Source organism: Centroberyx affinis, unplaced genomic scaffold, assembly GCF_046629955.1.
Source record: "Centroberyx affinis isolate AG114_WGS23_722 - 3 ecotype Tasmania unplaced genomic scaffold, CSIRO-AGI_Caff_v1 ptg001883l_1, whole genome shotgun sequence".
NCBI lineage: Eukaryota > Metazoa > Chordata > Actinopteri > Beryciformes > Berycidae > Centroberyx > Centroberyx affinis.
In genome coordinates this window covers 71,694-96,780 of record NW_027280255.1, presented here as the reverse complement: position 1 = coordinate 96,780, position 25,087 = coordinate 71,694, and the positions used below count along the sequence as shown (strand labels likewise).

The window sequence follows — 25,087 nt, the reverse complement described above, 5'->3', positions numbered from 1 at the left end:
CGTTTTCAACTGGAATAAAAAAAAAATTTCTATTGGGATTTCTCAATTGCTGATTTCTTTGTTTCTGAGGATTCTTTTTGTAGGCTTTGATACCATAAGAGCAATATTTTCTAGAGGTTAGGTGCATTAAGCATGAGCTAAAGTATTTATATGTTGGAATTATCTTGTTCTTCTGCTCAGATTCTATATAGTACTTCACTATCTAGTCCAAATCAGACAGGAAGGGGGGCTCCTGGACAGATTGTATTATTGAGTGCCACCTTGTGGCAAAAGAAAATATTGCATAAAGGAAACAAACTAAGAATTTTATTTTTTATTAGCTTAAACTATAGGAGAGTTTATCTGTCTATGCTTTTAATCTGTTGTCAAACAACAGCTACTATCCAACACATAGTATCTGAAAATCTGACAAAGGGGAAGACAGGAGTGTTTACAGAAAGGGTAAAGGATGAAACAATCACTGGTGAAAAGACTTGATTTTTACTTTTATTTTATTTAACAATACAAAACTACAAATTGAAGGTGCTGTCGATACAACAATAAAGAATATATTACTGCGTTAAGAAACAGAACAAATTACAAAAATAGAGAAAATCAGTGTAAAATAATATAGATATAAAAAGTTATAAATAAATATAATATAGATATACTGTTTCCTCATTATATTATAACATACCTCTGTATGTTGAGTAAGTTTCCCTCTGCATGTTCGTTTGACTTGGGGCTGCAATCTCAGTGTCTGTATAATCCAACATCATCCCACAGTTGGTGAGTTTATGGACTGATGAACACTCGCCTGGTTCTTCAAGCGGCTGGGAACCGTCGCCATCGTGTCTTTGAACGGCAGTCGACGGAGAACGGCGGTGAAAGTGGCGATCACGTTGCTGATGGCTGCCGGCACAACTCGGTAGCAGCCTTCTCCAAAACAACTGAAGTCAATGGGGACCTGTTCTTTAGAGCTCCAAAACAAAAACAGACAAACAATCACACTGTGAATAGAAAGACCTATACACCATTATTTGTTGCAAATCAATCAGCTGTAGTTAAGATTTGCACTAAATGATGGTGTAAATATACTGTAGGTCTTTTTGGAACTCTGAAGAACTGGTCCCCACTGACTTCAGTTGTTTTGGAGAAGGCTGCTATGGAGTTGTCCTGGCAACCTCCCTGTGTGTTATATGGACAAACTTCACCTGTGTTTCCACTGGCATGAGGGGGAGGAGATGATGACAGAATCTTCATTTCTGGGTGAACTATTCCTTTAACATCAGCAACTGACGAGCCTCCTCTTCATCCAGATCCTCCTCCTGTTTCATATTGATCAGAGACAGACGTTGGGCTTCTCTTCGTCGACACATGGGCTCTCACTCTTCTTTGGAAAAAGCGCTGGGCCTTTGTCCTTCCCACTTGGGAAATGACAGCTGCAGATCCGTGAGGAGTGGAGTGGTTCTCGACCGACCCGCCTGTAAAGAACGAGAACCATAATGAACATTATGCCACAGCACACTTAACTGTCAGGTTCACACATCTCTTGTTTAATGATCAATCTGTCTTTGCTCAGTACTACTATGTACTTTGAATAAAATGAGGTAACACTTTATAATAACCATCATTAATAAATGGTAAATTGATAGTTAATTAAACTTTAGTTAATAGTTATTTTACTGTTAACAAACAATGAAATGATCATTAATAATGTTTACTAATTATTAGTAATGCTATAATTTATGTTATTTTATCATTCGTTTGTAATAATAATATAAAATCATTTGTTTATAAATTATATATTGTATCATAGCTTTTTACCCTTTTTACCGTCTCTTATCAGCTATGATACAATATATAATTTATAAACAAATGATTTTATATTACACAAACAAATGATAAAATAACAAATTATAGCATTACTAATAATTAGTAAACATTATTAATGATCATTTCATTGTTTGTTAACAGTAAAATAACTATTAACTTAAGTTTAATTAACTATCAATTTACCATTTATTAATGATGGTTATTATAAAGTGTTACCTAAAATGATACTTTAAAGTTGTCAGTGACTGTCACCCTTTTTATTTCATGATTTTGAGTATTGCATCCATTAGTTACTCAAATGTTTGGAATCATTTGCTGAATCAACAAATCAGTGAACTCATCATTGCACTGCAAATCTGAATCATTTATAGTTAAATCCCTAAGACACCAACACGATGCAGCTCGTTGATATTGGAGTGAGACAGATCCCGAGTGCCAGCTGTTTACAGAAGCCCTAGTTAATGTCCTGCTATGTTTTCATGCCCATAGAAACTCGGTAAAACAAGATTTTACTTTCGTGGCAGACTATACGTGTTACTGTTTCCTACTTTCCCGTGTAGTACTGGATAACGTGACATTATTGACGTGGCTAACGTGATGCACACGTGACAACACTGTTGTTATGTTACCTTATCAACCGGGCCCACCGTCTCCTCTTCACACCGTCGACAGGGAACCGGTAAGGAGCAGCCACGTACGGCCGCTCCGACGGCTGCATCCCGGGGCGAAGCAGCACACCGTGGTGCGGATACATGAAAACAAGCTAACGCTAGCTAGCTAACGAGAACGCAATGGGACATTTTTAAGAACAGTATCAACAAACAACAAATACGTATATAAACTATTTACAATAACATGTACAAGCAGTTGATGTTATGAAAACAATTTTGAGTGGAAGCCTAGCTGCCGTGATGCACCGGGAAGACTACAGGAGCAGAAGCGCGCTCTCGCGGCTTTGTAACGCGAGAAAACACCTTTATTTAAAATGTTCCTTCCATAGTTCACTTTGGGGTACAAAGATGAAAATGGATAAAAGGAGGAGGGGAAAAGGGGGGGGAAAAAAACATGGGAAAGGGCATATAGTTTAATAGGTTGTAAAGAGACTAAATATTTAGTCTTTTTAGTTTTTCCTTTAAACGTTTACTAAATCATGACAATAGTTCTTAAAGTATGCCAGGAATCTATTAAAATGTCTCTTTATTTCTCCCATATATTTATTTCTCCCAAAACAGAACAATTAGCAAACGGGATACAAAGAACCCTATTGTAGAAGAGTGGATCCTAACATAACATGCATTTATTACATACCAATAAATTACTAGTTCTCAGTCTACAGTATGACGTAATCCTCACTGTTGGCATAACGACACTATACATGCCGTTATTGATATACTAAATGTATTTTATTTGACAGGGAAGGAAGCCCCGCCGTTAGGCAGGGCATCAAAAAATTAGTTGAAACTCATAATGTTCCTCTCCACGGAAATCTTTAGTAAAAGGCGAAAGATTTATACGATCTGAAGAGAAACAAGAGTGTACTGAAGAAACGTAGTGTAAGGATCCGACCCCATTCTCCGTCTTACCAGCCTCGGTGACGGTTTATCAGTTAGCCTAACTTTTAAAAGTAGCACAAAATAACTAATTTCTTCTTGGGATATGTAATAGAAGTTCATGTCTAAGTGAAAGTCATCGAAATGATTTAGGAAAAGGATAATTTTAAACTAAAGCTAACTGCTACATATGCGCTTTGCATTATGGGAATATGGCGACCACGCCTTTGCTTTTTTAAATGAAACGTTTTTCCTATAAAATACTCCCCGTTTCCTTTCGCTGAAGCTAATGTAATTGTTTAGGTAGCGCTTGAACAAACGGATACAGGTGAAAGTGGGATGTTTACACCAAAATTCAGTGAAATGCAACTTTTTCGTTTCATACAGGGCTGTACGCATGCGCACTACTACCCCCTTTCTTTTAGACAGAGAATAAAATACAATCAAGAGTACAATCGCGCTCCGTTCCACCTTAGGATGTCAAAATATTTCGTCTAACATCTGTAATTGAGCGTTGTGAACATTATATTTCTATATCCTACCGAAATATGCAGTTTCTTGGTAAACTACTGACTACGTACCGCGCGTTAAAAGTGTATTGAAGTTGGTAAAAACACCGTTTATGTGGCCGTTGCCGTTTCGCACTTGCGCAGTATGATATGAATATCGGAAGCTACTTACTGGCTAACTAGCGATTCGTTTAACTAATAAACTTGTAATTATACTCGTGACTTTATGACAGTTGGCCTATGATCCATAACCTTACTATCTAAAACAACCCAGACTTTTTTGCCAAATATTTTGTGTAGAGTGAGATCTTCCGTACTAGTGGACGTGTTTCTAGAGGCTGGAATAGTGCTCTTGAACCACTGGTTTATAATATCTTTGGTTCAATTTCTGATCTTTGCAGGCTCTCTGCTCTCAATACAAACCTGAATGCATGAGATTGAGATGAGCCCGACGTTATATTATGCCATGGAAATCCGTGCAGCGAAAATCTATTTAGCATGTAGATTAATCTTCGGATCAGGCTCACATTGTAAGCAGCCTCATTTTTACAAAACGCTGCAGCCTCCGGGCCAAGTTGCCAAAGCTTAACTCAAGTAAGAAAAGAGAGAGGGGGCGGAGGCAAGAAACTGGGTGTAAACAACGACATGCAGCCTGAAAGTGGAGGGTAAAACAGGATACAGTCCCCTCAACACACAAACACAGAATTATAAATTCATACGTTGTCAAAGAAAAAAACAAATAAGGAAATGGAAACATGAAAAGGGACTTTGAAATAACTGAATCCCAACTACAAAGGGAGCCACAGTCGAGACATATTAAGTTAAATGCTAATTAGCAGTAAGTGTCAGCTTTAAAAGGGAGGTCTGATAATCACAACTTTTAGCTGTGCTTTCAAACGCGCGCACACACACACACACACACACACACACACACACACACACACAGTCTGTGCCTGAACGGACGGTTCACTATATCACAAAACTGCAAAATCATTTAATGTGGCAAAGTGAATAACCTTAAAAAACATGACAGTAGGCTATATGCCAAATACAAACTGCATCAGCAAAGAAAAACACTGGGCTCAAGTTGAAGCTCACAGTCTAGACGGACGAAACGGCAGCCTCAAACGTGTAGGCCAAGTCATGAACTTAACAACTATCTGTTTTTTTATGGCACATCTGAGGCCAACGCACCATAATGCATACAAAACCTGGACCTCTGAGCAATGGGAAAAAGTAATATAATCTACTGAGTCATGCTTCATATTTTTTCCTGCATGAGAAGGGGTTGAAAGAAGCCAAAGGACGCCTTCAACCCATGTTGTCAACTGTTAAACATGGTGGTGGATCTAGATCTTGTGTGAGTCATTAGGGTCTGATGATTGGTCCATTTGACAGGGTGTATGGTGCAAACACTGTTCCCGCATGATGTTCCCATATCTCAGTACATACTAATTCAGAAGTGGTTTATTGAACATGGCCTTCACAATCACCAGATCAAATGAAATCACTGGACCTTTATGGAAAGTACTGGAGTGCAGAGTATATAGATTTCCTCCTCCTTCATCCCTCCTCCAAGAACTGGAGGCTTTCCTAATTGAAGAAAGGACCAGTATCCCACTGCACACAGTTCAGGACTTGTATGGCACATTTCCTCTGGGGACGGAAGCAGTTCTGAAGGCAACAGGTAGCCTCAGACTCAATCTCATTCATGACACATCTAGTATTAAGGCTATAGCTGCTGAAAAAAAAAAAAAAACAGAAACTTACTTCATGTATGGCAGTGTCCATTCCAAGTCCAGCACACCAACTTTCTGTGGCTATTAGGGATTCATGTCTTAATTGGAGTCGATGGACTCTCAACAAAACTGCAGACACAACTACCCCGATGTAAATATAGGCTACAGTTTAAAATCATGATGCATCTTGCAGCCATCGCCTACATCCGCTCAGAAATTGTAACACTTGAACTTTTAACCGTGCGAGATGTGTTTCAAAGAGAAAAAAAATCCCCTAAGGCTGCTATAAACTTCCGATAGATGGCACTGAACTCCTCTAGAAACTGCAGGCGTCCCATTGGTTAATTAGGCTGGTGCAATTCACGTGCACAGCTGCTGAAAAAAACATTTTCCACAGTGGTTTGTCATGAGGTCCCTGCATGGCTTGGTAGCCCACATGGCCAACATTTAAAAGCAACATTCATATAATATATTTATAGGTAGGCCTACTTCTACTGTCTGTGGTGCTCAGTAGCAAGTTGTACTTAATATTATGTGTTAATCTCATATGTTATCACTTTAATGTTGCTATAGAATTCCTATACAATACAATATTTACTATGCAATATTTGTATAGTAGAATACCCATCTAAAATGTCTTATAAGATATAGTTCTTTTTCGTATTGTTATTAGATAATGTCACTGTAGACAATAAGCATAAAACAGAGAGGCACAGGGAACAAATACATGATAAAAATAAAAAACCCAGGATCGGTAAAACTGCTTAGGTTTGCCTGTATGTGTGTTTCTCCAGCCTGTTCTATCAAAACCTGTAGCTCATAAGGTCTGTGTGCACATCTCCGGCTCTTATGATAATGCTCCTTTCTAATAGTTTGCACAAGACAACTTGTCCGGTTGATTAGCAAGAGTGTGATTTGTCAGCTGGAAATTTCCCTGATAGGCTAAGAAGGCGGCGGAAAATCCACCAGGCTTGTCAGTGATTTTTACATTTCCCGGGGAGAGCGCTTGTCATTTTGTCAGCATCCCTGTGGCTAAAGTATGGGGACAGCGGGGAGGGCTGTCAAACTGTGCCCGCCTGAGAGCGCCTTTTTCCGGGTTGACGAGTCATAATAAGGGCCGGCCAGGTGGTGAAAATGAGCAGGGAGGCAGAGCACAGTGTATTACCAGCAGGCATATCATGGGCTTCTTTATCCCTCAGAATGGTGCGTGCGTGTGTGTGTGTGTGCGTGTGTGTGTGTGTGTGCGTATGGGTGTGTGTGCGTGTGTGCAACGCGCGCCCTGTCTTGTCTATTCCAAACGTCCAAACGTTACCAATTACCACAAATTATTCGAATTATTTTCCCTTGATTAATTCGTACTGAGCAAGATTTTCCCGGGGCTGTTTCTGTTTTCTTTTCTTTCTTTTTTTTCGTGTTACCATGATATTTCAAAGGCAAGCCAGTGTGTGTGTGTGTGTGTGTGTGTGTGTGTGAGAGAGAGAGTGAGTGAATGTTGTGTGGAGAGGGGGCTGTATAGAGAGAGAGAGAGAGAGAGAGAGAGAGAGAGAGAGAGAGAGAGAGAGAGAAAGAAGCAGCACTGAGTTGAGGATCCACTCTCTCGATATTCCCACCAGATCTTTTGGGGCTTTCTGTTTTTTTGAGTCGTGTCTTTCACTGCGCGGAATGTGTTTCCTACTTTTGAAGTGGGTTGTTTTCTGACTCGGCTTTGTCTCAGTAAATCCCACTTTAAACGGGCACACAGCCTATATATATATTAAAAAAAAGACAATTTGTCACTCTGGATGGAGAATCGCTGCTGCTGCAAGATGAGGGCGCTGTGTTTGAACTTTGCCATCACCTGTCTGTGGCTGCTGCCGACAACGGTAAGATCTCTGCTTAGATCCCTGCGCTTGTTTTTGCTCGTAATTAACAAAAGGGGGTAGCATTGCGGCGAGGCGGAGTGTTGTCGTCCTCCAGCTTTACTTACGTTGTACAGTTAAGTAGAGGGATAACATGACATAATTTTAATTTATGTCAATGAATTCCCCCCTCAAATGCCGCCCCAAGGTCTGTCACTGTTCATCATATTGCAGGTTTGTTGCATAATCACAGAAAGCAGTGATGTTTTTTTCAGTCTCAAATGTTTGGTGTCTCTCTTAAATGCGTTTGGTGGTGAGAGAGAGAGAGAGAGAGAGAGAGATCGATCTAAACCTGGTCCATGTGTTGATTTGTTGCTCTAAACCACTCTGCAAACTGAGAAGAAGAAAAAAAAAAAACATGATGTATAAACTCCATACACTCCCACACATAATCTGAAACAATCATCTTAATTCTTGCCACAGGCTACAGGTGCAGATCACTGATAATACTCCTTCTGTGTTTAAACTGAGGAGGTTTGATGATGAAGATGAAGCTGATAGCGCAGAATCATGGCTTTGGGGACGAGTTACCCAAAGGTTACTGGTTCCTCACCCAATTCAACTGTTATCACCTAAAAGGGGATTATTACCAACAATCTATTTTAAACCATTTGAGGTTTTGTTCCAAAATGAGATATCTATCTACCACTTGAACAAAGTGACACATTACAAATGATTTATAGCTCAAAATTAATACAAATTATGGTACTTTTTAAAGGATATTTAAACTTGAGATGGTATAATGTCTTAACAGACTGGATCGTAGTATTGGATGGTGAACTTCAAGCAATGATTTTTTCCCCCAAAATGGATATAAAGCATTCTAGAAATGATGTTTCATTCGCTCTAATCTCTCTTTCAGCCATTATTGTAGCCATTATTTAATCTGCTTTAATCTTCTGTCTTTAATTTAACTTTATTCATTTTGACCGCGTGCTGCAAGAGCCGCACACTACAAGAGCTCCAACTTAATATGAAAACCTCATAGCTCCTGTTATGAAGATTTTTATTACTTGAACTGAAATATTACACAGCCCTTTTTGGTTTCAGAAAGTTTTATGACCCTGAGACTTTGGAAACCCTTTCAGAATTCATTTCAAAGAGAGGCATAGTCCTCAGTCCAAAAAAGGCTGTTTCTTTGTTAAGTCTTGGGGGATAAAATGACATTTTTGAGGTAGAGTCTTTTCACCCAACGGCGGCGATGTACTCTGTGTCCTTAAAAACACAATTACGGTTCTCAGTTTTTTCTCTGCAGGTGGTTTTGCACAGGTGGTGTGCTTGCATTCGCTCCACCGCTGTTGCTCAGTTGCAGTCAGTGTGCTGGCATCTTGACACGGAGCCACTGACACGGCTGTCACACAGTGGGCTCCAATTAGAGCAGGTGAGAACAGCACAGCGCTGGAGATTTAGGCTCATAACAATAGGCACAGCTGGAGCTCACCTTGCTGGTTACAGGAGGCAGAGAGTGGCATGGAGGGGGGGTGGAGAGGAAGGGGGTGCAGGGGGTGGGCGGAGTAGGTGGGGTGGGTGATATGATCCCACTTGTTGGCAAGAAATAATGATTTCCTCAGAGATGTTTACCCAAAAATCTGGAGGAGATTTACCCAACACCTCTCTCTCTCTCCCTCCGCCGCATTACAGTAATAGAGCTAGAAATCGAGTCCTAAACAATGAATCTGCAAAACATCATCTTTGCATAACAAATGTTTTAATTCTCTAAAGGCTTAAAAACTTGGAGTCGTCCGGGTGGCTCAGTGGTCTGTAAAAGCAACATTCAGGGTTCAAATCCAGCCTGGGACCTTTGTCGCATGGCATCCCCCTCTCTCTCCCAGTCTTTCCTGTCTCTTTCTACATTGTACTATCTAATAAAAACGTAAAAATAACCAAAAAAACATCTGTCCCACCCTATACCTACAAATCCATTTTAAAAGTGACGTGGTTTTAATAGGAAAAAGTAAAAGCTTTCACCTGGATTCACCTGCTCAGTCAGGAGACCCAAATATTTTGTGCAATCAGTATTTGTTGATTACTTAGGTGTGTGTGTGTGTGTGTGTGTGTGTGCGTTGTTGTATTTGAACACGTTACTGCCCTGACACCGACTGCGCTGTGACTTTCAGAAATATCAGATTGATAGAAGAGTCACTTAAACGCCTTCACTAATGACTGGACTTATTAGGATTGGTGCCTTTAATGGCGACAGCAGCAGGTGGCTGTCTGGCTTATAATAAGCTGCTTCATCCCTCCAAATACACACTTCAGTCTCACACTCGAACTCCTTTCCTGAATTTATTTTATGCTGTGCTATTTTCTTAACCAAGGAGAACAGTCAAGACAAATTGTAATTGTATCTTTCTGATGTATTCTGCAAAGTACTGCAAGTACTAATACTACTACTGTTACTACTACTGCTACTACTACTACTACTCCGACTAATGTCTATTTTTATAGAGCACCCACTCGCCATATTCACTATATTTGCTACAGTCTAATTAGTAATTTGTTTCTCCACATTTCCTTTTGAGACACACTTACGCACATATTTGACACTTAGTTATATTTAGTAGGCAATTTGTTCAGAGTTCAACATTATGAGATGGGGAAAAAAAGCAGGAATATGAATGTGATTGTGCGTGTGTGTGTGTGTGTGTGGGTGTGTGTGTGGGTGTGTGTGCGTGTGTATGTGTGTGTGTGTGTGTGTGTGTGTGTGTGTGTGTGTGTGCGTATTCCTCATTAGTCCCACAGTAAGTGTGTGTGTTCATCCTTAGTCCTTGCCTGAAGCAGCTGACCTATTGATCACAGTCAATTCCAAGTCCTTCTCATTCCAAGGACCAGAAACACCGAGACATAATTATTTTAATCGATTGACTGTTATCTTGTCACGTTGCTACAGTAAAACTGTCCTTCATGTGCGGTCGTCCTGGTGGTCCTGGGGAACTTTCTCGCTTTCATCTTTCCTGTCACTTTCTGCTGAATACTGTACACAGCTAATTTTCCTATGATATTTATTTGGAGTTGACAGGTGTTGATTGGAGAGTTGTTCGTCAGTTCAATGAGCTGATATATTGTGTTAATGTGGTGTTCAAAACTGTCTAAAAGTATTAAATTAACTCTGATGGATGTGGATTTATATTATGCTCTCAGAGTTAAATTAACACTTACGATTTTGCCGTGTAGTATTTCCAAGTAACCTTTATGGTGAATGGGGTTTGCTACATGGAACAAGGTGCTAGGGATGTTATTTGAAAGTAAATTTTGTTTACTTTTGTGTCACTGAAACCTTACCCGACACTATCTGAATTACCCTGATATGGCAAACCTACACAAATTTGGTACTCCCTGCAAAATTCTTACCATTTAAGAATTATTGTTGACTACTATTTGAATGAAGTCTGTCAGAAATGCCATGCTTATAAGACACTGTTCGCATGAAACCGAACAGAGAAAAAATAAACTATTGTATCACAAAAAAGACAAAATCTTAAAAGATAAGTAATACAGATATACAACATGTACTAGACATCCAAACTAAGATGGACTTTGACAAAAAAGAGGCACTATTTCACTTAAACATAATACCTCTCCCTTCTTGTCCACACTTCAAATAAGACAAATATAAAATGTACATAAAATAATAGGCTACAAAAAATGTAATCTGTCCTTCATTCATGTCATGCTCTCTGCAGGTCCAAGAAACAGCCAAGCCCTTGGACTACCAGGACCTCCCTCCCTTCAACCCAGTCCCTCGCTCTCCTCCCTATGAAGTAGCGACGGAGGAAGGAGGAAGAGGAGAAGAAGCTACCGGAGCCGCGCTGAAGGTCAAACACCTCTCCAAAGACTTACAGATCATCTCCACCAAACCCAAATCTCCCGCCTACGGCTCCCTCGGCCCGTACGGCCGGCCCCAGAACTTCTCCCAAGCCCTGGATCAGTACATGTACCGCTCCGCTCCTCCTCCCAAACCCAAACCTCCCGCGAAAACGCCCTCGAAGGCCAAGAAGATCCTCGGCTGGGGCGACTTCTACTTCAACGTGAAGACGGTGAAGTTCAGCCTCCTGGTGACGGGGAAGATCGTCGACCACATCAACGGGACGTTCAGCGTCTATTTCCGCCACAACTCGTCCCGCCTGGGGAACATATCCGTCAGCATCGTCCCGCCCTCCAAAGCCGTGGGGTGGGAGGTGCTGGAGCCTCAGAGCGCTCACGCTGAGAACCCGGTTCCGGTTCCGGTTCCGGAGTTCCAGTTCCAGAACCCGCCTCAGTCCACCAGCTCCGCCTCCCCCGACCAGCAGAAGCAGCAGCAGCAGCAGGAGATGATGATGGTGACAGAACTCAACTGCCGGGTCGAGTACCAGAGAACCAACCGGTCCAAGAAGACAAAGCCCTGCATGTACGACCCGGGGCAGACCTGCTACTCCGAGAACACCCAGTCCCAGGCGGCCTGGATCTGCGCCAAACCCTTCAAAGTTATATGCATCTTCATCGCGTTCACCGGCACTGACTATAGGCTGGTGCAGAAAGTTTGTCCAGACCATAACTTTCAGACGGACCAGCACCAGCAGCACTTTGGATGACGGACTCTGGGCAGTGACTCTGAAATTGAGACGTCAGAAATCAAGTTGTCATACACACACCCTTCAAAATCATGTGCTCATTTTCAACATACATCTGAGATTGAGATATAAAAGTTATTGTACACTGTTAATAACCAGTTTTTCAACATGTCAGTGAGTGTAGTTTGGGACAAAATGTGGTAATGTGTTAACAGCAGCACAAAAAAGTCTGACAAGATGTGTGTTTGTCCCAAACTACGCTCACACATCTACTGAAAGTAACACATTGTTTTTAAAGAATGCAATGACTTGATCTTGTACATATTAACATTGTATATTAACACACCCATAAGTGTAGTGTATAGTGTTTTATGAATTCTGTTTTCTGATTATGCATCGATTGAACTGAAGACTTTCATTCCAAAATGAGATATCCACTATCTATACTCTAAAGCACATTATGCATTATTAACAAAGCTATGAGTCATCTGAAGATGTTTTCTTACAAAACAGATATGTCTTTAAGGATACAATCACCTGTATTTTTGATTTGTAGTAGTAGCCATTTTTTGCCCTAAATGGATACACAGCATTTTGGGATGAAACCATTCAAATTGTTCTGTTCAAGATTTGGGAACAAAGCTTTAATAGAATATACTGAATATAGTTGTATAATATACTAAATTTGTTTGTAAATTATATGTGCAGTGATGGGTGACAAAAACTGTATCCATAGATCACCAGACCATGATTTATATAGTTGGATTTGTATTATTTTTTAATTCATTCCACATTCACTGTACAGTGGCCCACATTGGCACAAAGGAAGCTTCCTAGCTCTTCTAAATGAGGAGCTATGATTGATCAGATATGATTGCCTTTCCAAAGGACTGATAAGAACGTTGAAAAGTGTGAGATGAAACAAATGATTTACTACAGCTAATAATAGTCGGTTTTATCAGTGAAACGTGGTGCGCATGTCCTTGGCTCCCACCCAGTATCGATTTCACTTTCACCCTTTGCACCTTGAAAAGTTTTCTCCCTTTGCAGCCATCAGCTATCCTAGACATGTTTTCTCTGTCACTACGGCAAACATTACGGGTGAGTATATTACTTTGCTTATTTAACTTTTTTACAGCTTTGTAAGTGAAGCGGCTTTGATGTAATTCCTTTTCATTCCTTCAGTCATTTGCACAAAACCTCAAGTTGTAGTTGTAGCTGTATATGAGGCCTGCTTTACACAACAGCAGCAGTTACAGTAGATGAACTGTCAATTTCCTGCTTGCCTGAGATAATTATTAGTTGTTTTTCTGTTGAATTATACATACAGGTCGCACATATCAATGTTGAAAGATTTTTCCTCCCAGCTCCAAAGAACAGTTGTAACTAAAGGGCTTATTACTGCAAACTAGGTCAGCTTGTCACCCCAGGTAACCTTGATTGAGTTGTCTGATCAAAAGATGTGCGTTGTGTTATTTTTTTGTAAAGGATTTTCCAATTTATCAATCCAATTGCATAAGTGTTTTTCCAGATACCTATGATAATAATCTCTGTGTACATCTTATTCATCTGAGAGCAAGTTTACACAAACAAGCTCGTTAAAACAGAAAAGAATACAACTGTTTGTCCCAGAATGTTTTTCTGTTGTTCAAGGAAAGTCGACAGTACAGTCTCTGGTTTACGCAAGACGTCATGTACTCAAGGCTCAAAAGACGTAATTAACAGAGACTTGTTTAAACACCAATCTATGGTTGAACAGTAATCTCTCTATTAGGCCAAAGTAACACATAGTTACGTAACTGTCATGCAGCTTCAACCTGGCTTCAGCAAACACGACCCTGATAGCTAATAGCTGGCCAGACAGCTCCCTGTCTGGCCAGCCTACATTTATACGTTTTTCATGTCCAAGGTTTTCCATAACTGCTCTGCTGAATAACACGTTTGGTTTTTCACTGCCTTTCATTTAATGGATTGTTTAGAACTTCAAAAGACACATTATTCTAACTCCCTTGTCTCCAAAACCCCCGGTGCAAAGTATTATAATTTTGAGTGATGAAAGTGTTTTCGCACAGGCAAACTCTTCATGAGGTTTTCAAAAGACACCAAAGGAGCAATCTTGGACAACAACAACAAAAACTCCTCAAAAAACTTTCTCTTTTTTTTTCTTCTTTTTTTTTTTGTGCACAGGCAGTTTATAGCACAATGGAGAGTTAGCTACATCAGATCCTGTGAATTGCCATATGTCTCCTCATGAGGTTTTTATAAACATAGAGCAGTTAAACAGAGCAGTTTTAGAGAAGCACAACACAACGTTTCATCTCTCTGTCTGTCCAAATACGGCTTAAATTTTAGCAACAGTAAGTGACACAGCAAGCAACTGCAATAAGGGATGCAATATTCCTAAGCTTGTCAAATCAGAAGTCTTTTTAAAACTGTTTTATAACCAGCATTTAAGAAGTAGATAATCCATCAAATTAAATGACTCTTGTTTGGAGAGTTTACTTTTTTTGGAAATTGTCATATTTCTACTGTTCCTCCCCTCTTCAGCCCCTCCTCCTCAGGGCTCCGGGATGTGTGGGCCGAGAGGGGCAGATCACGGCGGAGGTGTCCAGGAGAGGCCTCAGCAGCGCCGGGGGCTGGACGGGACAGGACAGCCTGGCCCAGGACGACCCGGAGATGTGGAGCCTCCTGCAGCAGGAGAAGGACAGGCAGTGCCGGGGGCTGGAGCTCATCGCATCAGAGGTGAGGAGAGGGAGAGAGAGAGAGAGAGAGAGAGAGAGAGAGAGAGAGAGAGAGAGAGAGAGAGCGAGCATGTGATTGAGTGAGAGTGACAGGGAGAGAGAACCAGAATCAGAATCGAAATCACTTTATTCATCAAGTATATCTTTTGTGGTTTTGACACAGAGATATATTGATCAGGGTTGAGGCCATTCATGAATTGAACTGAAAATGCATGATAAATTCCAATTAAATTCCTGGAGTTGGAATTTGAATGTCACCCAGCTGTAAGGAAACAGGCAGAAATTCCACTTCTAAGAGAGTTTGTCTCGACTCGCTAAACATTATAAATCAAACATTATGAATCAAATAAAAGACAGTTAAACAAATCAAATACATTCAATCATAATGTATCTGTATTACGATGACATGTTACACATCAAATACCACCTGAAAGGAACCTTTAGCATTTTATGATATTCAGTATTGATCATATATAACAATATGTGTAATCTCAGATAGTAACACAGTAAGGGTTCGGTAGTAAAATAATACTTGTAACAACATTACATTGTCTAAGTACAGAAAAAATGTAACTGTATTCTGTTACCTTACCTAAAAATTCTGAACTTGTAAAGAATTAGAGGATTACTTCTGGGAAAACTTTTAAAGTGAAACTCAGAAGGCAATTTAAATAGTGGGAGGTGTTCAACGTCTATAAAATGTGGCACAGAGGAAGATTTGTGTTTGTATGCAGACCTCAAATAAATTTCCTGAACTTTGTAATTTTTCACTATTTCTTATCTGTACCGGCGCCTTTATACCTCAAATATGAGCACCTTGAAAGGCAGTAAGCTCTTTGTAAATGGGGCGAAGTTGTGCCAGAAAACCATTTCAACCAAAAGGTCACTGCAAGATATGTGACAGTCAGCGGTCTAAACAAATCACTCTCCCAATAAACGTTCAGCATTCAGTCACTTTGTGCTTGAACTCACCGTGTAAAGAGAGAAGGATGATGTTGAGACAGCAAGCAGGAAAACACAAACTAAACCGCTTCGTCAAAACAGCAGCGAATCACCAGAGCGTCTCGGTTTCTCGGATTTAACAGTTTTCTTCAGAGAATTCCCCGAGATTTCTGCTGCATCTTCCCTCACAAGTCACTGATTTCATTTAAGTGGAAGCTGTGGGAGATGAAGGGGCGCTTTCATTCTTTTATTCTCCGACAATTACAAACCCACAGCACTATCAGTCATGATAACATCTGAAAGATTTTCACCTACTTGTGCATGTGCTGTCAGTCAGTTGCTGCTGCAGGCCGGCTCCCGACGGAGACACACACACACACACACACACACACACACACACACACACACACCCCACCAGCCACCCTCCCTTCTTTTTTTTCTTCAGGAAACACAGTCAAAATGATCCCATTAGATTCCCTCATTGATTTCCGCCATTGATCTCTTCTTTTTAAGTTGAGACAGTGCAGCAGGAGGAGGAGGGGCAATTGTAGGGGGCGGGAGTAGAGGGTATAATGTTTTGAAATACTGAGAGAGAGAGAGAGAGAGAGAGAGAGAGAGACAGAGAAAGAGAGAGAGAGAGAGAGTTTTTTGTGCCACATGGGGGAACAGTTTAAATCCCACTGGAATGATTGAGGGATTCCTGAATGCTGGCAGGTTTAGGATAATAACACAAGACAGAGGGGGAGGTTGAAGAGGACAGAGAGAGTGAGAGAGAGTGTGAGAGAGAGAGAGAGAGAGAGAGACAGGGAGGGAGAGAGAGAGGCAGAGATAAGTGGGGGAGTGAGGGGAAAAAAACAATAGACAAGGGAAAGGAATGACAGAGAGAGAGAGAGTTGAGAGAGAGAGGGGAGGAGGAAGATAAGCAGAAGTAATAGTGGGATAAAAAGACAGACAGAGAGAGAGAGAGAGAAGGGTTCATTTACATTCATTTCCCTCTCTGCAGTTTCGTCTCCCCCTCTGACTCTCCAGTGTGTTTGGGAGACTTGACACTGTGTTGAATCCCATGGGGTTCAGTATCAGAGATTCCTCTACGTTCACCCCTTATTTTGACTATAGTTCTTCTAATAGCTTTATAGTATAACTCTTTTTTTCTATTGAATGTAATGTTAAAGTTTTGAACTATCTCTCCAGGAAAGGTTGTGACAAGCTTTTTGGGAGATTGTTTTCATCATGATTTATGTAAGAGTTTTAAATTTTAATAGATTTGACCAATTACCTTCAATGAATTTTGTCTGTCTGTCTGTCTGTCTGCCTGCCTGCCTGTCTGTCTAACACAAGAACAATTCACAATAGAAACTTCATACTTACACCACAGGTTCCCCCTATACAGCAGGTGATCTGATTAGATTTTGGAGCACCTTGCTGCATAAATTTGCATATTGCTGTAATGAGGAAAAAATATTTTCTTGAAAGTGTGTTGACAGAAATATTTACTAATTAATGCATTAATTAGCTTTATTAATGACCTAATTAGCCAAACTGGTTATGTTTAATATATCATGGTGATTATGTTGGGACATTAGGCAGCTTAAGTGGCTCTAATTGTTTTTGTGATAGTGTTTTGTGAAAGAAAAGCTTGTAATTAAACTGCTAGATCCTGCGATTTAATATCACTCAGGTTTAGACTGTGGCCTTAGCCGGGCCTTGCTGAAAAAGAGCAGGTGTGTTCAACCTTCTCTGGGTGAAAACAGGTTATATTTGGATGGTGACAGCGTTCTGAATATATAACATTATAAAAAATGCATATGGCTCTGGATCTTGACACTGTGCTTGTTTGTCGTGTCAGAACTTCTGCAGCCGTGCGGCTCTGGAGGCCCAGGGCTCCTGTCTGAACAACAAGTACTCTGAAGGATACCCAGGACAAAGGTAACCCAGACGGCTAATGATGAGACGCTGTCCAGAACCAGTGAGACTGTAGGGGAAACTGTCACTGTCTTTTTGGATAATGTGCATTAGTGGTTGTGTAGGTGCTAAGGTTATGGCTGGGGGGGTGCCCAAAAGATACCAGCAGCATTTAATGTGATGATGTTAATGTGCTAGACTGATGCACAATACAAAGTTAGCAAAAGAAACTATGTGTGTAGAACTTTTCTCAGTATAAAGTTGTAAAGTGTTGTCAAATAAAACAAACATAAATACAAAAAAAAATACACATATGTGCATTATGTCCTGTATGCTATGCCTATGATCTAAGAATGCTAATTGAACATCTTATTAACCACAAATTAACATTTTGGAATAGCTGATACTGAAAAAGGAGCCAGCAGAGGCTGCAAAATTAGAGAACATTTAGTGATCTCAGTATAATTGTGAAATCCACAGGATCAAGAGACCAAGGCCATTTCAGAGGATAAATTGTAGCTACTGAATGTCTCTTCTTATAATTAATTATGATCAACTACAACTCCAGTAAGAGCTAACATGTTTTTTTCTGACAAAAAACCACAAAACTCCAAATGACGACTTATCAGGAATTATGAAAGCCAGCCTTATTTCTTAGACTGATATTTACACACTTTTGTAAATTTACAATGCCTGATAAATGATTGAGGCAATGATTACAAAACTGTTGAAAGGTTTTCACAAGCCCAAGGGTCATAAAATCTAATAAAATCTCTTAAAAAGTTTAGAGAAGTGGGCTTGTGACTGGAAGGTCACCAGTTTGAATCCCCAGACCGGCTGGGACAATATGGGTGGGTCGGGGAAGTAAATGAGTAACATTCTCCTCTTCCTTTACAACCACTGCTGATCTGCCGTTGCGCAAGGTACATAACCACTGTGGAAGCTCCAAGGTGGAAATGTTAAACTGTGTGAATGTGTAGCATGGCATAGCCTGAAAAAAGCAAACGTGTTCAGTCAACTTTCCTTGGATAAGTAAAGGTTAAAAAACACAGGGAACCATTTAATCCTTAAAGAGTGACTAAACCCCAACCCAAATCTGTGTGAAGCCTGGCCATCTGCCATTGGCTGATCTTTGGTGCCAGGTGATGGTGCACCAAAGATGGCACCAAAGACCAGCCAATAGCAGATGGCCAGTTCAGTACCCTGCTTTTCACCATTAGATGTCAGGCTTTACACAGATTTGGGTTTGGGGTTTGGTTACTCTTTAAATTTAAGTTAAAACATGGTTTCACCTGATAGTGATACATCAGTTCCTTTGTGACATTTCAGATAATTCCCAGTAGAAGTTCACAGGTGTCTCTTGTCTTGTTCCTTCCCAGGTATTACGGCGGTGCGGAGGTCGTGGACCAGATCGAGCTGCTGTGTCAGAAGCGAGCGCTCGCTGCCTTCGGTCTGAACCCGGACCTGTGGGGCGTCAACGTCCAGCCGTACTCCGGCTCCCCCGCTAACTTCGCAGCCTACACCTCTGTCCTGAAGCCTCACGACCGCATCATGGGCCTGGATCTGCCCGATGGAGGACAGTGAGTGGATGTTTCATTATCTCTTTAAACTAAAGACACTGAACTCCAGATCGTGTTTGTTGTGGTGTTGTAGCAACTGGTGATGTAATAACTGCTGGATAATGTCATAACTTGTCAAAATGTATTAAAAATGTGGCTAAGAGAAGACCAAAAAGCCATCAATTGAAGGGAATAAATATAATTATGACTGCTTTTTCACTTTTCAACTTATTTTTAATTGCTTTTTGACTGCTTACCTGATTATGATTCTTCAAGTGAGATGGATGAGAAAGAACGAGTGGAAATAAACTCACAGTGTTGCAAGTACATAGAATGTGCTGAGCCTGCTGAGCTTCCTGACTCTATTATAATAAGTTATATATATATATATAAGTTATATACATATATTTATTTATTTTTTTACTCCTCTACATTTCAGTCTAACCCACGGCTACATGACGGATACCAAGAGAATCTCGGCCACCTCCATCTACTTTGAATCGATGCCCTACAAACTGAATGTGAGTGATTCGGGGAGTGTTCGGGAAATAAAGATAAAGGTTCAAACTAAGCTTGTCATTGGTCAAAGGAAGCCTGTGGTTCTTGGTTATTTTGTGTTACCTCCACTGGTGCTCTCTGGGAAGGGAAGGAAAGGGAAGGGAAGGGAAGGAAAGGAAAGGAAAGGGAAGGGAAGGGAAGGGGTTATTCAAAAAATCAAGGAAAGGAAAGAAAAGGAAATTAAAGGGTCTATTCAAAAAATCAAGGAAAGGAAAGGAAAGGAAAGGAAAGGGAGTATTAAAAAAATCATGAAGTCCAAAGCACTCAAGTGGAGTGTAAAGTTAAAAAGCTTTTATTCCATTAGGGCTCAGACATTAACTTCATTCTTCCTGCAGCCCAAACCTTCATCAGACTGATTTTTTTAATGAATCCTATGATTTCCATTTTAGTTTCTGGGCCTTTCGTTTTTTGGGGGGTTTTGACTGTCACTGTTTGTGTGAATCTTCCCTCCATCTCTGTCCCCCTGGATCGTCTCACAGCCACAGACGGGTCTGATAGATTATGAGCAGCTGGAGAAAACGGCCCGTCTCTTCAGACCCAAACTCATCATAGCTGGAACCAGCGCCTACGCCCGCCTCCTCGACTACCCTCGCATGAAGAAGGTACTGCTTATGGGGTGAATTAAGTCTATTATACAGTATACAAACTTTATTTATATAGCACTTATCTAAAAGCAGAGTTTACAAAGTGTTTCACAGGACAGGCATAAAAGCAAGAATAGCAAAATACATAGGGGAGATGAAAAATAGGAAACACAAACAAGAGAAAATAGGTTAAAAGAAGAATAAATAAATATGTAAAATGAAATGAGATTAAAAAAAAACCTAAGAAAGAACAGAAGATTAAAAGTGGGAAAGATACAAAAAAAAACATAGCATTACATAAAAGCCAGTCTATAAAAGTGTGTTTTAAGAAGTGATTTAAAACATTATTCTATTCTGGTGTTTATTTTGGGGGTAGAGATGTTTATTATGTTCAACTGTCTGTGTTTCAGCTGTGTGTGGAGCTGAATGCCTACCTGCTGGCAGACATGGCTCATATCAGCGGCCTGGTGGCAGCAGGAGCCGTTCCCTCTCCGTTCCAACATGCCGACCTGGTCACCTCCACCACACACAAGTCTTTGCGTGGAGCCAGGTGAGGTGACTGAATGTTTTGTGAGATTTTCTTTTTTGTTATAGACCCATAATGATGGTGGACAGCTCTGGGGGATTTGTATTTTTGTGTCCAGTGTATGCTAAAAATTGATCAAGAATACGCTTTCAACATCAAATCTGATTAAGCGTTGATTTGGTTCTATGTGTTACATCAGTGATTCTCAACCTTTTTCATATCAAGGACCCTAATTTAGTCCACATTAGAGCCACAGACCCCCATTTGATGAGATTTTGTCTCTCTGACCCAAATCTGAGAATATTTTTTATTGTCAGATATGATTTTGTCCAGAATTCCATGACTATCTGTATCGTATACAATAGAGAGATAACAGAGAAACTATGATCAATACAGTCATTCTTCTACATTCTCTAATTGTGTTAAATGAAATAATGCTGAAGTTTAACAATTCATCCATTTGCTGTGGACCCCCTGGAACCCCCTGAAAGGACCCCTGGTGGTCCCCAGACCCCACGTTGAGAACCACTGTGTCACATTATATAAAAGTCAAACTTGTCATATTAGGTATACAGGTATACACAAGTCTAACATGCAAATACAAGATACGATGCGATGTGATGCGTGACGTGACGTGACCTGACCTGACTTGAGCTGATGTGATAAGATAGAAAACAAAATGGTATGGAATGGCATGATATTGAATTGTATGGTATGGCATGGTATGGTATGGTATGGTATGGTATGGTGTGTTAAACTATGACACCATGCGATAAAATACAGTTTACTGCCCATTGTGAAATTCTAAAAAGCCGCCTTACAGTCTGAGTCTATATGACTTTCTAACACACCTGTCACCTGTGTTGCAGGGCCGGTCTGATCTTCTACCGGAAGGGGGTGCGATCTGTGGACAAGAAAGGTCGGGAGGTGACCTATGACCTCCAGGACAGGGTCAACTTCGCCGTGTTCCCGTCGCTGCAGGGAGGACCTCACAACCACGCCATTGCTGGGGTGGCTGTAGCCCTCAAACAGGTTCTCATATCTATTTCATTTATTGTATTTATTACTATTATCTATACAGCAGAGCCTGAAAACAGGACATTGGAGAAAATGCCTTGGGAATGTGAAAAAAACTCAAGCTCTGATCTCTGGTATTGACATCTCTCTCCCTCCTTCCCTGTCCTTGATTTGGTTCTCTCTCTCTCTCTCTCTCTCTCTCTCTCTCTCTCTCTCTCTCTCTCTCTCTCTCTCTCTCCCTCACTCTCTCTCTCTCTCTCTGTTTCTGTCTCTGCAGGCTTCCACCCCCATGTTCAAACAGTACATTGCTCAAGTGCTGCTGAATGCTAAGGCCATGGCTGATGCCCTGCTGAAAAAAGGCTACACCCTGGTGTCAGGTACAAAATGAATTGCAGAGTTAGAGTGTTTTGTGTAACAAGGACATGCTTTTGTTTAGGCTTCTGCTAAATCCTAACTCATCAGACACACAGCTGTAACTCATTTCTAATGTGAAATTACAATTTTCCTTCTCTTTTTTTGTGCTTTTTGTATTCTTGATCCCATCCCTGCTGTAGTCTGTGAGTGTCTCGGGTGTAGCAGTCCTGTCTAAACTGACATATGACACAAGTGGAACCAACACCCAGCAGTATTTTATCTACTGAACTGTCAACATTTGCCATCCTACATTTATGGAACAAAATGCAAAATATAAAGCAAAAGACACAACAAATCCACAAGCAACAGAAAACTCTGTAAATGTAAATATGTCTTCCACTCACTCCACTCAGGGGACAATGTGAAGAGGAATGAAAGTGTGATGCTGACGTTACTTTTGTTAACGTAAATCATAGCACAATGTTGTTTCCTCAAGAGTATAATGGAAAGTGAAGGGGAATAGCAATTTATCCCCCACTTATCCCTTGTTAACAGCAACAAATTCCCCACTGCTTTCACCAACAACTAGAACAGAATTGAATTTAACTGAACTGAACTGAACTGAACTGAACTGAACTGAACTGAGTTGAGTTGAGTTGAGTTGAGTTGAGTTGAGTTGAGTTGAGTTGAGTTGAGTTGAGTTGAGTTGAGTTGAGTTGAGTTGAGTTGAATTGAATTTAACTGAGCTGAACTGAGCTGAGTTGAGTTGAGTTGAGTTGAGTTGAGTTGAGTTGGGTTGAGTTGAGTTGGGTTGGGTTGGGTTGAGTTGAGTTGAATTGAATTTAACTGAGCTGAACTGAGCTGAGTTGAGTTGAGTTGAGTTGAGTTGAGTTGGGTTGGGTTGGGTTGAGTTGAGTTGAATTGAATTTAACTGAGCTGAACTGAGCTGAGTTGAGTTGAGTTGAGTTGAGTTGAGTTGAGTTGAGTTGAGTTGAGTTGAATTGAATTTAACTGAGCTGAACTGAGCTGAGTTGAGTTGAGTTGAGTTGAGTTGAGTTGAGTTGGGTTGGGTTGGGTTGGGTTGAGTTGAGTTGAGTTGAGTTGAGTTGGGTTGGGTTGAGTTGAGTTGAGTTGAGTTGAGTTGAGTTGAGTTGAGTTGAGTTGAGCTGAATTTAATTGAACTGAGTTGAAATTAAATGAATTGAATTCAATTGAATTGGGCTGGGCTGGGCTGAATTGAACTGAACTGAACTGAACTGAACTGAACTGAACTGAACTGAACTGAACTGAACTGAATTGCCAACGCAACACAAACACCAAATCCCTCTCTCTCCTCCCAGGCGGAACAGACAACCACCTGGTCCTGGTTGACCTTCGACCCCGCGGGATGGACGGGGCTCGGGCCGAGCGGGTGCTGGAGCTGGTGTCCATCACCGCCAACAAGAACACCTGTCCCGGGGACAAGAGCGCCCTGACGCCCGGAGGACTCAGGCTCGGTATTCAGCTTAGTGAATTTACAGATCCTGTGTGTTGGTAAATGGATGATTTTTAGTCAGGAACTTCAAGAAGGAAGGAAGGAAGGAAGGAAGGAAGCACGGGTGAAATCTGTCAGCCAGTCAATCTGCCTGACTGCCTGTCTGCATGATACTGGTGCCTTTCTTCTCTCTCTCTCTCACTCTCTCTCTCTCTCTCTCTCACTCTCTCTCTCTCTCTCCCTCTCTCCCTCTCTCTCTCTCTCTGTCAGTGTCTATGATGTTGCTCCCTTTCCTCTGTCTGTCTGTATATTTGTCTGTCTGTGTCAGTCCGCCCGTCACTCACCCTGCCTGAGTCTCACTATGCACACAAAGCTCTATTTCATAACAATCTCAGCCTCTTTCTTATGTTTAATGACATTGATTGGCCTCATTTCGTCACTTTTAAAAAAAAAAAATGTTCTCATCTTTCTTTCTTCTGTGTTTCCATCTGCTTACAGGAGCTCCAGCTCTGACTTCCAGACAGTTCAAGGAGGCCCACTTTGAGAAGGTTGTGGAGTTTATTGATGAAGGGATCCACATCGCACTGGATGTGAAGAAGAAGACTGGTGAGAAAAGAGACATATTTTTGTGTTTTTTTGTGTTTTGTGGAAACATCCAGCTTTGCTATAGCTGACACTCTTATCCAGTGTGACTTATAGAATAAGTAGGGAGGTTAGGATTCACTGTCTTACTCAGTGCCACAAATGTAGAAAATGTTTTATGACCAAGATGAACCATTGATAATGTATTGTAAAATTATAAAAATAGGCAAAATCATTCATTTTTGTCAGTTCTTTAGAAGCTCATGCTTTTACAGGTACAAACTTGAAATGAAACATGAAATGTTTGGAAATTACAGTATAAAAAGGAGTGACTAAGATCTTGGATCTGGAACCTTTTATTCCCAAACATCATTTACATTCACTGAAATTGACATCTGTTGTACGAATCTGTTATATATTTGTAACAATTAAAAAGTCATAGTGTTTTTGCTAAATGTCATTGTTCTTTTTGCAAACATGATAATGCATTCATTATTTTACTTAGTAGCTAAACAGAGTTGAGTATATGCAACAGCCCCCCTCAGGAGAGATTCACAGTATGAAAGCCAGATTTTAACAGCATGGAAGGATGCCTTACCAAGGCAGATTTAGAAATCAAACCCCTAACCATGCTGCTGTGCTCCCTCTGTTTCCTGCAGGCAACCTGGCCAGCTTCAAGTCCTTCCTGCTGCAGGACTCAGAGACAGCGTCTCGCATCGCAGACCTGCGCCAGCGGGTGGAGCTGTTCGCCAGGCCCTTCCCCATGCCCGGCTTCACCGACCACTGA

At 40.8% G+C, this 25,087-nt stretch overlaps 2 protein-coding genes and 1 non-coding gene across 3 annotated transcripts; 2 read left to right on the top strand and 1 right to left on the bottom strand.

The window, feature by feature from the left end:
• Positions 1 to 3,236: 3,236 nt before the first annotated feature.
• Positions 3,237 to 3,352, bottom strand: LOC139653179 (U5 spliceosomal RNA). The gene has a single exon (XR_011695987.1). It is a non-coding gene; the product is annotated as a U5 spliceosomal RNA (small nuclear RNA).
• A 4,042-nt stretch (positions 3,353 to 7,394) lies between these two features.
• LOC139653173 (neurexophilin-2-like) lies at positions 7,395 to 12,082 on the top strand. Its single transcript, XM_071530141.1, has 2 exons — positions 7,395 to 7,475; positions 11,195 to 12,082. The coding sequence occupies exons 1-2, from the start codon at positions 7,395 to 7,397 to the stop codon at positions 12,080 to 12,082; spliced, it is 969 nt and encodes a 322-aa protein (XP_071386242.1).
• Positions 12,083 to 12,256: 174 nt separating this feature from the next.
• LOC139653165 (serine hydroxymethyltransferase, mitochondrial-like) lies at positions 12,257 to 25,087 on the top strand. The gene is made up of 13 exons (XM_071530131.1): positions 12,257 to 12,261; positions 13,060 to 13,162; positions 14,609 to 14,803; positions 17,591 to 17,670; positions 19,026 to 19,226; positions 19,645 to 19,726; positions 20,243 to 20,365; positions 20,758 to 20,897; positions 21,743 to 21,905; positions 22,168 to 22,267; positions 23,585 to 23,740; positions 24,217 to 24,324; positions 24,960 to 25,087. Exons 1-13 carry the CDS (start codon positions 12,257 to 12,259, stop codon positions 25,085 to 25,087), a joined length of 1,584 nt encoding a protein of 527 aa, XP_071386232.1.